We start from the raw sequence: 12,672 nt of genomic DNA, 5'->3' as shown, positions 1-12,672 counted from the left end.
TTATTCTTATGGTGAAGAGAACACTGCATGTGATTCACAATTCATAAAAGTTCCTATTAGCAACCATCTCTTCTCACAGGTAGGAAAAAATTCAAAACGAAGAGCTGGCCATATTGACTAACATCCCAAACAGTCTTGCCAGTCAGATTTTCGTAGTACATTGAAATGCTGCTACATTCGAAGATGAACAATATGGAATTTGTATTTACTTAATTGGATAATGTATGAAAAAGCAGTGGTCGAAACTCTGGGCGGAGAAAAAAGCTCGTCTTCCACCTTTTTTTTAATTTGCTTACTGATGCAGAGATTTTGGTGCCAGTATTTATCTTTGTGCCTGCAAAGCATGCCTGTGTAGCGCTACATATATACATATATTCGACGGCAGTAGTTAGTTGTGGCGGCACCTACCAACATTTTTCAGAATTTCCACTTACTTTGCACTCGATTCTAAGCCGCAAGCGGTGTTTTGGATTACAAAAACCGGAAAAAAAGTGCGGCTTAGATTTGAGTAAATACAGTAGATGGGATTCGACCCTGGACTTCCCATTTTATGATGCAGAATGAGTTATTTTTACAAATATATTACAGCTTATCAGTAAAAAATAACACATTATGCTGACCATTTATACAATTTTATTTTCCTTTCCTTTTTTACGTGGATATGCTGCAAAATAGCGACCACAGCTGACTGTTCAGGGAAGTCATAGTCATTAACAAATATGACAATAGTTTTAACAAGAAAGAAGACAGCCCCAAAGTAAACGAATCACGTATTCCCATAAGTAGAGTACTGGGGCTGCAGATAGGATGGGGAGAACCAAAGTGGTAATGACCAGGTAGAGGCCCTCACATACAGTTGTGACAGGTATACATAACCTCCATCTGCCAGCAACAATGGAGTGTGAATCTTTGAAACTGCTAGCTTCTAGTTCTGGTGAAATGTCAGAAAAATTCTTGAACAAATGTCAGCCAAAGAGCCCAAGAAAAAAGCCAACAAGCAATACATAAACAAGTAGATATATTTTATACTGTAGCGGACCTTAGTTGCATGTTTTGGATCAAGGCAACCAGGTAGGCACAGTATTTCTCAATTACTGAAAAGTATTTGACTCAGTACCACATCTATGCTTATTATCAAAAGTATGTTCATATGGGGCACCCAGTGAAATTTGTGACTGGATTGAGGAATTTTTGGTAGAAAGGATGAAGCATGTTCTCAGATGGAGTGTCATCGTCAGACATAGAAATAACTTCAGGTGTGTCCCAGGAAAGTGTGTTGGGACCCTTGTTGTTCATGTTGTATATTAATTACCTTAATAGTAACCTCAAGACTTTTTGCAGATGATGCAGTTATCTATAATGAAGTACAATCTGGAAGAAACCGCAGAAATATTCAGTCAGATCTTGCTAAAATTTCAAAGTGATGTGAAGATTGGCAACTTGTGATAAATAATAAGGAATGTAAAACTGTGCACTTCACAAAATGAAAAAAATGTCGTACCCTATGACTATAATATCAGTGAGTCACTGTTGGAATTAGCAAACTCATACAAAGACCTGGGTGTAACATTTAGTGTGGATATGAAATTGAATGGTCATATAGGATCAATCACAGGTAAAGCAGGTGGTAGACTCTGGTTTAGTGGTAGAATACTGGGGAAGTGCAATCAGTCTACAAAGGATATTGCTTACCAACCACTCAAACGACCAATTCTAGAATACTGCTCAAGAGTGTGAGGCCCGTATCAAACAGGACTAACAGAGGATACTGAATGTTTACAGAGAATGGGTGCACAAATGGTCATAGGTTTGTCTTATCCATGGGAGAGTGTCAGAGATATACTGAAGAAACTGAACTGGCAGACTCTTGAAGATAAATATAAACTATTCAGAGAAAGTCTATTAACAAAGTTTCAAGAACTGGGTTTAAATGACGACTTCAGGGACACAGTACAACTTCCTATGTATTGATCACATAGGGATCGTGAGGACAAGATTAGATTAATTACACCAAGCACGGAGGTATTCGAACAATCATTCAACGTGCGCTGTATATGTGAATGGAATAGGAGGAAACCCTAAATAAATGGTACAATGGGTCATAACCTCTTCCATGCATTTCACAATGGTTTGCAGAGTATAGGTGTGGATGTTGTAGCATCTCGTTTTAGTACCTGAATAGTGTAAAATTGCGTAGTCTCCTTCCGCCGCCGAGGTGTGTCAGCAGTGCGCAAGTAGCAGCATTACTGCATTTACTAGGCAATCTTGTATTTTAATAACCGTTTAAATTTTGTGTCGTTTTGTTTGCGCTCTCTGTAGATTAGTTCAGACGTTCTTTGCACAACAGTTTTTAGCATGTATAGGGACTGCAACTGCTGTGTTCGGATGCAGGCTGAGTTGGTATCCCTTCGCTCCCAGCTTCAGGCAGTGTTGGCTTCGGTCACACAGCTTGAGGCTGTTGCCAATGGGCATCACTGTGGGGGTCCGGATGGGGGTTTGTCGGGGACGGCCAGCTCGTCCCACGCATCCCCCGATCGGACTACGACTGTGGTTGCCCGGGATACTGCCCGCATTGAGGCTGATCCCTCACCTGTGGTAGAGTGGGAGGTCGTCTCAAGGTGTGGCAGGGGGCGAAAGACATTCCGGAGGGCTGAACGGAAGGCCTCTCCAGTTTGTGTGACGAACCGGTTTCAGGCTCTGTCTCAGGCTGATACTGATCTTCGGCCTGACGTGGCTGCTTGTCCTGTTCCAGAGGTTGCCCCTCAGTCTGCAAGATCCGGGTGGTCGCAGAGGGTGGGCTTACTGGTAGTTGGGAGCTCCAACGTCAGGCACGTAATGGGACCCCTTAGGGAAATGGCAGCAAGAGAGGGGAAGAAAACCAATGTGCACTCCGTGTGCATACCGGGGGGAGTCATTCCAGATGTGGAAAGGGTCCTTCCGGATGCCACGAAGGGTACAGGGTGCACCCATCTGCAGGTGGTCGCTCATGTCGGCACCAATGATGTGTGTCGCTATGGATCGGAGGAAATCCTCTCTGGCTTCCAGCGGCTATCTGATTTGGTGAAGACTGCCAGTCTCGCTAGCGGGATGAAAGCAGAGCTCACCATCTGCAGCATCGTCGACAGAACTGACTGCGGACCTTTGGTACAGAGCCGAGTGGAGGGTCTGAATCAGAGGCTGAGACAGTTCTGCGACCATGTGGGCTGCAGATTCCTCGACTTGCGCCATAGGGTGGTGGGGTTTCGGGTTCCGCTGGATAGGTCAGGAGTCCACTACACGCAGCAGGCGGCTACACGGGTAGCAGGGGTTGTGTGGCGTGGGCTGGGCGGTTTTTTAGGTTAGATGGCCTCGGGCAAGTACAGAAAGGGCAACAGCCTCAAAGGGTGCGGAGCAAAGTCAGGACATGCGGGGACCAAGCAGCAATCGGTATTGTAATTGTAAACTGTCGAAGCTGCGTTGGTAAAGTACCGGAACTTCAAGCGCTGATAGAAAGCACCGAAGCTGAAATCATTATAGGTACAGAAAGCTGGCTGAAGCCAGAGCTAAATTCTGCCGAAATTTTTACAAAGGTACAGACGGTGTTTAGAAAGGATAGATTGCATGCAACCGGTGGTGGAGTGTTCGTCGCTGTTAGTAGTAGTTTATCCTGTAGTGAAGCAGAAGTGGATAGTTCCTGTGAATTATTATGGGTGGAGGTTACACTCAACAACCGAGCTAGGTTAATACTTGGCTCCTTTTACAGACCTCCCGACTCAGCAGCATTAGTGGCAGAACAACTGAGAGAAAATTTGGAATACATGTCACATAAATTTTCTCAGCATGTTATAGTCTTAGGTGGAGATTTCAATTTACCAGATATAGACTGGGACACTCAGATGTTTAGGACGGGTGGTAGGGACAGAGCATCGAGTGACATTATACTGAGTGCACTATCCGAAAATTACCTCGAGCAATTAAACAGAGAACCGACTCGTGGAGATAACATCTTGGACCTACTGATAACAAACAGACCCGAACTTTTCGACTCTGTAAGTGCAGAACAGGGAATCAGTGATCATAAGGCCGTTCCAGCATCCCTGAATATGGAAGTTAATAGGAATATAAAAAAAGTGAGGAAGGTTTATCTGTTTCGCAAGAGTAATAGAAGGCAGATTTCAGAGTACCTAACAGATCAAAACGAAAATTTCTGTTCCGACACTGACAATGTTGAGTGTTTATGGAAAAAGTTCAAGGCAATCGTAAAATGCATTTTAGACAGGTACGTGCCAAGTAAAACTGTGAGGGATGGGAAAAACCCACTGTGGTACAACAACAAAGATAGGAAACTACTGCGTAAGCAAAGAGAGCTTCACTCCAAGTTTAAACACAGCCAAAACCTCTGAGACAAACAGAAGCTAAACAATGTCAAAGTTAGCATAAGGAGGGCTATGCGTGAAGCGTTCAGTGAATTCTAAAGTAAAATTCTATGTACCAACTTGACAGAAAATCCTAGGAAGTTCTGGTCTTATGTTAAATCAGTAAGTGGCTCGAAACAGCATATACAGACACTCCGGGATGATGATGGCATTGAAACAGAGGACGACACGCGTAAAGCTGAAATACTAAACACCTTTTTCCAAAGCTGTTTCACAGAGGAAGACCGCACTGCAGTTCCTTATCTAAATCCTCGCACAAACGAAAAAATGGCTGACATCGAAATAAGTGTCCAAGGAATAGAAAAGCAACTGAAATCACTCAACAGAGGAAAGTCCACTGGACCTGACGGGATACCAATTCGATTCTACACAGAGTACGCGAAAGAACTTGCCCCCCTTCTAACAGCCGTGTACCGCAAGTCTCTAGAGGAACGGAGGGTTCCAAATGATTGGAAAAGAGCACAGGTAGTCCCAGTCTTCAAGAAGGGTTGTCGAGCAGATGCGCAAAACTATAGACCTATATCTCTCACGTCGATCTGTTGTAGAATTTTAGAACATGTTTTATGCTCGAGTATCATGTCGTTTTTGGAAACCCAGAATCTACTATGTAGGAATCAACATGGATTCTGGAAACAGCGATCGTGTGAGACCCAATTCGCTTTATTTGTTCATGAGACCCAGAAAATATTAGATACCGGCTCCCAGGTAGATGCTATTTTTCTTGACTTCCGGAAGGCGTTCGATACAGTTCCGCACTGTCACCTGATAAAGTAAGAGCCTACGGAATATCAGACCAGCTGTGTGGCTGGATTGAAGACTTTTTAGCAAACAGAACACAGCATGTTGTTATCAATGGAGAGACGTCTACAGACGTTAAAGTAACCTCTGGCATGCCACAGGGGAGTGTTATGGGACCATTGCTTTTCACAATATATATAAATGACCTAGTAGATAGTGTCGGAAGTTCCATGCAGCTTTTCGCGGATGATGCTGTAGTATACAGAGAAGTTGCAGCATTAGAAAATTGTAGCGGAATGCAGGAAGATCTGCAGCGGATAGGCACTTGGTGCAGGGAGTGGCAACTGTCCCTTAACATAGACAAATGTAATGTATTGCGAATACATAGAAAGAAGGATCCTTTATTGTATGATTATATGATAGCGGAACAAACACTGGTAGCAGTTACTTCTGTAAAATATCTGGGAGTATGCGTGCAGAACGATTTGAAGTGGAATGGTCATATAAAATTAATTGTTGGTAAGGCGGGTACCGGGTTGAGATTCATTGGGAGAGTGCTTAGAAAATGTAGTCCATCAACAAAGGAGGTGGCTTACAAAACACTCGTTCGACCTATACTTGAGCATTGCTCATCAGTGTGGGATCCGTAGCAGATCGGGTTGACGGAGGAGATAGAGAAGATCCAAAGAAGAGTGGCGCGTTTCATCACAGGGTTATTTGGTAACCGTGATAGAGTTACGGAGATGTTTAATAAAATCAAGTGGCAGACTCTGCAAGAGAGGCGCTCTGCATCGCGGTGTAGCTTGCTCGCCAGGTTTCGAGAGGGTGCATTTCTGGATGAGGTATCGAATATATTGCTTCCCCCTACTTATACCTCCCGAGGAGATCACGAATGTAAAATTAGAGAGATTAGAGCGCGCACGGAGGCTTTCAGACAGTCGTTCTTCCCGCGAACCATACGCGACTGGAACAGGAAAGGGAGGTAATGACAGTGGCACGTAGGGTGCCCTCCGCCACACACCGTTGGGTGGCTTGCGGAGTATGAATGTAGATGTAGATGTAGATTTAGATGTAGATCAGCTTCAACACTTTGGTTCCATTCCATACATGCCTAGTTTCTTCAGTTATCTGCTAAGCCAACAAGGTTCCTTGTTTGTGCACCTCTGACCATTTACAGCCAAAGATCCTACTTCTGTCCTGCGACCAGGTACCACAGACCATATATAACATAGACTGAACACGCCTCTATCTCTGCAGTTTTCACGCTTGAAACCAGCATCAAAGTCATGTGACTCGGGACAGGAAGTTGAGTTCCTGTCATTACATGCTGTGTGAAGTGGAGTTGACACTTACTGTTTCTCTCATTTATAGCTAAACGATTTAACAAACTGTAATACTACTCTTACACATGTAGTAGTGCAGTTAACCTAGTTTCTCCGAAATTCCTGATGATAAAGCAGGGTGCAGATTATGGGGTGCAGTGGTTATCTGTTTTGTATGTGGTCAAGTTGAACCATATTGACAGTTCTTCTAACAATTGATGGAATGACTGTTCTTTAATGAATACTTGCCTTTTGTTTGCACTGTGAATTCTTGTAGTTCACTGCTTCCACAGAAGTGGAAGACAAAATAACAATTTCAAATGCAGCATTAGTTCTCCAATGACTCCACAAGAATGTGTGTGAAAGCTTTAGTAAGCCTTTGTAAGAGGAAAATTTATTTATGTGAGCAATGTCAGGTAGTTACATAACATAAGCATGTATGTTTTCTGACTTTTGTTTAATCCAGTACAGGTACTGAAATGATATCAAGGTAGGAAGCGTAATATGTTACAAAATACTGATTATACTGGTGTAGTGAGCTAAATGTTAACGATATGTCGTCTCAAAATCTTACGTCACTAACCAAGTTTTACATCCCAGGGCCAACATCCCTACTAACTTTCAACTTATGGAAATACCTCTGCAAGTACTTTAAAGTAATTCACTTACACAACGGAGATTTTTGTCACTTTACCTGATCTGTAGGATACAAAACAAATATCCAATCTGAGCATATGTGAGAGTTTTTACTTCTGCTTCTAGTAAAAAGCACAACATTTTATCTGTAACAAAAATGTCAAACTGTGCACTATAAATGCGTAACGATATGCTCAGTCATGCGCCGAATCACGTGACATAGATGTCGGTTTCAGTAAAATGACATCACGCGGAGTCCGCGTTATCTACGGTCTACGCCAGGCACCCTGCAACTACGGTTGCCAGCAAGAGAGACAGATAATTGTTCTGCGCTCGGTGGGAATTCTGCCAGCATAATCTCACCCACTTCTCCTCTTCCCCTCGCAGCAGCAACATTGGAGCTCGGTCCCACACACGCCGTGAAGGACAACCCACGTGGCCACAGATTTTTCACTTGAAATGATGCAGAGCACATGCTCAGATGCCTGTGCGTATGCGCACGTGTGTTCCCCTGCCAATGAAAAATCCAGGGTGGGATGTAGCAACTTTCTCATAATATTGATTATGAGAAAAAAGTTGCTACTCACCATATAGCAGAGATGCTGAGTCGCAGATAGGCACAAAAAAAGACTCCCCAAAATTATAGTTTTTGGCCATTAAGGCCTTTGTCAACAATAGACAGACACACGCGCACGCACACACACACACACACACACACACACACACACACACACACACACAGTCTCAGGCAACTGAAACCACACTTTCATTATATTATCAATAATTGATTGTTTTCATTTTTATGTCACTCCTTTCTATGCCACACAAAGGCCGAGTGACAGATAGAGTAAATCTTAGCTCCTTTTAGTATTATATTTATAAATGTTAGTGCCATTTTCAAACTGTTATTGTTGACAACAAATTTCGTAAGGGAATAAATTTACTGAGAGGCTGTTATCAGTATGGCCCACTGTTTAAAGATCTGTCGATAAGAGATTCTACGATGTACACTACATATGTCATTATTACATGTTTCTGTGCAACAAACACATTTTCTCTTAATGACAAGATGCCCCAGAATATGGTACCGTAAGACATTTGTGAATGAAAATAAGAAAAGTCAACTTTTTACTTCTTCATCCCCACAATCCAATATTTTTAATGCAAAAGTACATTTTTGTTATGATATCTGCACACCAGAAGACACAAATAAAACCTAAAAAATATTTTAAAGTGAGGAGACGCTAAATAAATTTTGGTACAATTTGTTAACAGTGACTGCTCTCCAGGAAAACCTGCAACAGTCATGCACAGCACTGCAAGTACACTTCGTTGTTCTAATCCACCAAAGTTGCTGTCAAAGGAAAAATATTTTAAACATCTCTAGAAATTTCAAAATCATTGCTTTCCTGGGAACAATGTGCCCGAGCTAAAAATTAAAACTGTCACCTGTCGGTGGCACAAAGCCTCCGACATGCATCACAATTGAAAAATTAAATTTTATTCATCGGGTATACTGTTTCCGTGTATATATTAATAATGTTACTATTTATTACTGGCTGCATACGAGGCGCACGAACAGTTTGCCGAGTAACGATCGGAAATTCAACATCCCTAAACAGCGAGAAAAGTAAGTAGGAGACGTACCTGCTCTCCTTACATCCCTTCTCGGTGAACTTTATTGGCTCACGAGTATGGTTTATGATTAGTGCTGGTGCCATTCCCGGTTCGTACGGTGTAAACTTCACATACGCCGCACCCTCTGTGATCTGGACATCCACATTGACACCTCCGTACTGCAAAATAACCAGTCTCAATTTGATTTATGCTGCAAACATAGTACAAATATCAGAAAATTATGTTCTACATACAGACAACATGAAATGTAGCAAAGTGTAGAAAATGCACTTGCTCTGATATAACACACACAGTACGTAAATAAATACCTTTTTTTTTTCCCTTTTTGCAATCTGGTTTCGAACTACGATTACCTAGTAAATATCAGAATTACACTAAGGGCTATGTTCATCAGATTATTATTAAGCAGACAGTAATTTCTGTTTTTCTGTTTCTTATGGAGTACTGTAAACTGAGTATATTTTGACTGATTTTCACTTTCAAATGTGATAATCAAGGTTTTTTTTTTTTTATTTCAGTGATATTTATGTTAGTGAACACAGGGGCTTGAATGAAAGGATTACATACAAATTAGTACAATACAGTTTCCAAAATGCAGAGAAAGAAATAAAAAAAAACTGTAGGTGGTCAAAGTTACCACGAATTTGAAGATACCATTGGCCAACCAATACTTCCACCACAACTGTCAAATACCATTCCATTTGTGGTCAACATTTCAAAAATACGTGAAACTTCGACCACCCAGGCATAAATAGCCTAAAATTTTCTTAAGTGCTCTATTAAGCATCATGAAAGAAAAAAAATCGTAGTACAGTACATGTACCACACAGTATGATCCATCACCAAAGTTATAAAGATAATGAGAGGTACTAGGTGGGGGAACCACACACATAGCTCCAGTTTCATCCATCTTAAATCTAAAGCCTCGTTACAAAGCATCCGGCACAGTCACAACTAAAGTTATCTGCTCTTCATTAATCAAGTCAATTGTTGCCAAGCAAACTTCATTCCTTGTTTCCAGAAGTATCTGACATTATATAAGGGGCTTTCAAAGAGAAATGAGCCGGAGACGTAATTACAGAAACCAGTACCTGTAGGTTAGAAGTACTGACCCTGGCTGCTGAGACACTTGTCCCACTGTGACACACAGTCACAGCACTCCTGCAGAAATTCAAATTGGAGGTTCTTGGCCACCCTCCACACAGTCCGGACCTCTCTCCCTGTGATTATGCCATTTTTGGCCCCCTTAAAAAGGCTCTGAGGGCCAAACAATTCACCTCGGACGACGAAGTCCAGCTGTACGTGCAGAACTGGTTAACATCGCAGCCCCAGGAATTTCTGATACAGACATTCACTGCCTTGTGTCACAGTGGGACAAGTGTAGCCAGGGTCAATACTTCTAACATACAGGTACTGGCTTCTGTAATGATGGCTCTGGCTCATTTCTTTTTGAACGTCCCTCATATGTTATACCTTTATCACTACCTGAACCATCACAGCTTGCAGTCTGAGCAATGTATGAGTGACATTTGTTTTTCATAGTTGTGGACACACTAATAATTACAAATGAGCCTTTCTCTATTTACTGACAATAAATGTTTATGTTTGACAGTATCAGGGCAGCAGCAACACTTTTTAATAAAATGGTTCAAATGGCTCTGAGCACGATGGGACTCAACTGCTGAGGTCATTAGTCCCCTAGAACTTAGAACTAGTTAAACCTAACTAACCTACGGACATCACAAACATCCATGCGCGAGGCAGGATTCGAACCTGCGACCGTAGCGGTCTTGCGGTTCCAGACTGCAGCGCCTTTAACCGCACGGCCACTTCGGCCGGCACTTTTTAATAAAGTGTGCATCTGTAATCCTGGGGCAACAATGACCAGTGGTCAAAACAAAGTAGATATGCACATTACCTCAGAAATTGTAATATACTGGCTGATATATATGTACATATGAACAAAAAATTAATCAGTGTTCTGTTTTGAGAATTAATTGAATAACATACATGATACAGTTGAAAACACCAATGGTTTTGCAGTTAAATGCTTTCAATGGAATTTTCACAACCAGATTTTAACACTTTTTTGAATACATTTATAAAGCACAACAGCTTCACCAATTGTTGCACAAAAATCAGCACAACACGGTGCCATCCAGAGTATACTGATGGAACTTTACCACTTAACGATATACAATGAACACCCAACTGAGAGCCAGCAGAGAGCTGGAAAACTTTTGGTGTATGGGTGGTCAAAGTAACTGCAGCGGTAAAAGTATACCCGGTTTATGACAGTTAGTTTTGCTGAGGAGTTTTTATTTGAGAGAGTGTTTTTTCTAAGTGTGGCTTCATAACCAAATCAGTAAAGACTGCCGTTCAGTTGGATTAATGCTCACAGGGACTACAACTATTTAAAACATATCAGTCAACTGATGTAATTCTTCACGCTTTCCTGGCAATCTGTCGAGATCTCGGATATTCAGGAATCCAGCCGGAGGTTTGCGTCGTTCTCGCACGATATTTCATCAGCGTGCCTCGCTGTCTTCTTCAGGTGCTTCCCGAGACCGGTCCTCGGGTGGATCGAGTCCAGTATTTAGGCCCGGAAGGAGTGGGGCATTCCCTAATCGACCTGCACCGAGTCGAGCGTTCCGTCTGTAGTCCGCGCCCGCCAGCCTCGGCTTCAACGGGCCCCTCCAGTCGCGGATTTTCCGACTGCCGTCCACGCCCGTTTTGGCCATCCTCAATGGTTGTGTTCGTCATCTGAGGTGTGTCAGACCCGATATGAGATATTGGGTACTCAGTCTCACGACTGTTACTATGATCTCCAGTTCTGTTTCATGCTGAGCGGTCCATAATTGGTCCGCGCCACGTCACGTGTTCCGTCTGTGGTCCGCGCTCGCCAGATGCGGCTACATTGGCCTTCTCAGGTCGCCGGTGTTCCGACTGCCGTCCATGTCCAGCCTGGACGTCTTCTGAAGTCTAATTCACAATTTGGGTTTGGTCACAGAAATAGAACCCTTACGATCAGTGTTCTGCAAGAATGGGTACTCCTCTAGAGAGATCCAGAAGGCACTTCAACCTGCCAATCAGCCAAAGGATCCAGAAGAAGAACCAGAAGAGGCAACGAATATGACATACCTGCCATACGCTGGACCTCTGTCTGCCAAAATCAGCAGGATTCTCCAGAAATATGACATCACGAGCATATTTTGCCCACCCACCAAAATTGGGGCTATGCTGGGGAATGTAAAAGATGACCTGGGGCTACACAAGCCAGGTATTTACAAAATACCATGCCAGTGTGGGATGTCACACAGACCACCAGAACTGTGGACATCAGGTGTAAAGAACATCATCAGAGACATACCAGACTCAGACAGGCAATAGAAATCAGCCGTAGCAGAGCATTGTCTAGAACTTGGTCATTCAATGGATTACAAGGACACCAAGATTGTGACACAGACCTCAAGATTTTGGGACAGTGTCATTAAAGAAGCCATTGAGATTAAGGTCACAGACAATCTCATCAACCGTGACTCGGGATACCAAATCGGCACAGCCCGGAATCCGGCTCTCGAGCTTGCGAAAACTCGACGCAGGACACCCTGGGACTCTACAAGAAATAGAAGTGCAGACTGAGAGAACAGCCGTGAGACAAGGTGTCGGACATTAGAGACCAGATTTGACACACCCCCGATTACGAACTCGACTTCAGAAGACGGCCAGGCCGGGCACGGACAGCGGTCGGAACACCGGCAACTGGAGGGGGGCAATGTAGCCGCGTCTGGTAGGCGCAAACCGCAGGGAACACACGACGCGGTGCAGATGATTATGGGGCGCACAGCTCCTTCCAGGTGTAAACACTGGACTCGATCGACCCGAGGACCAGTCTCAGGTAGCACCTGAAGAAGACAGCGAGG

The 12,672-nt window shown here is 43.2% G+C and overlaps 1 protein-coding gene across 1 annotated transcript in view; it reads right to left on the bottom strand.

The window, feature by feature from the left end:
• Nucleotides 1–12,672, bottom strand: part of LOC126215376 (intermembrane lipid transfer protein Vps13) — a 442,186-nt gene that overhangs the window by 101,811 nt on the left and 327,703 nt on the right. The window contains exon 47 of the mRNA XM_049942070.1: nt 8,759–8,907. Coding sequence (XP_049798027.1) covers nt 8,759–8,907 — 149 coding nt within the window. The remainder of the gene's footprint in view (nt 1–8,758; nt 8,908–12,672) is intronic.

Source organism: Schistocerca nitens, chromosome 12, assembly GCF_023898315.1.
Source record: "Schistocerca nitens isolate TAMUIC-IGC-003100 chromosome 12, iqSchNite1.1, whole genome shotgun sequence".
In the NCBI taxonomy this organism is placed as follows: Eukaryota; Metazoa; Arthropoda; class Insecta; order Orthoptera; family Acrididae; genus Schistocerca; species Schistocerca nitens.
This window is presented reverse-complemented; position numbering and strand designations above follow the sequence as displayed.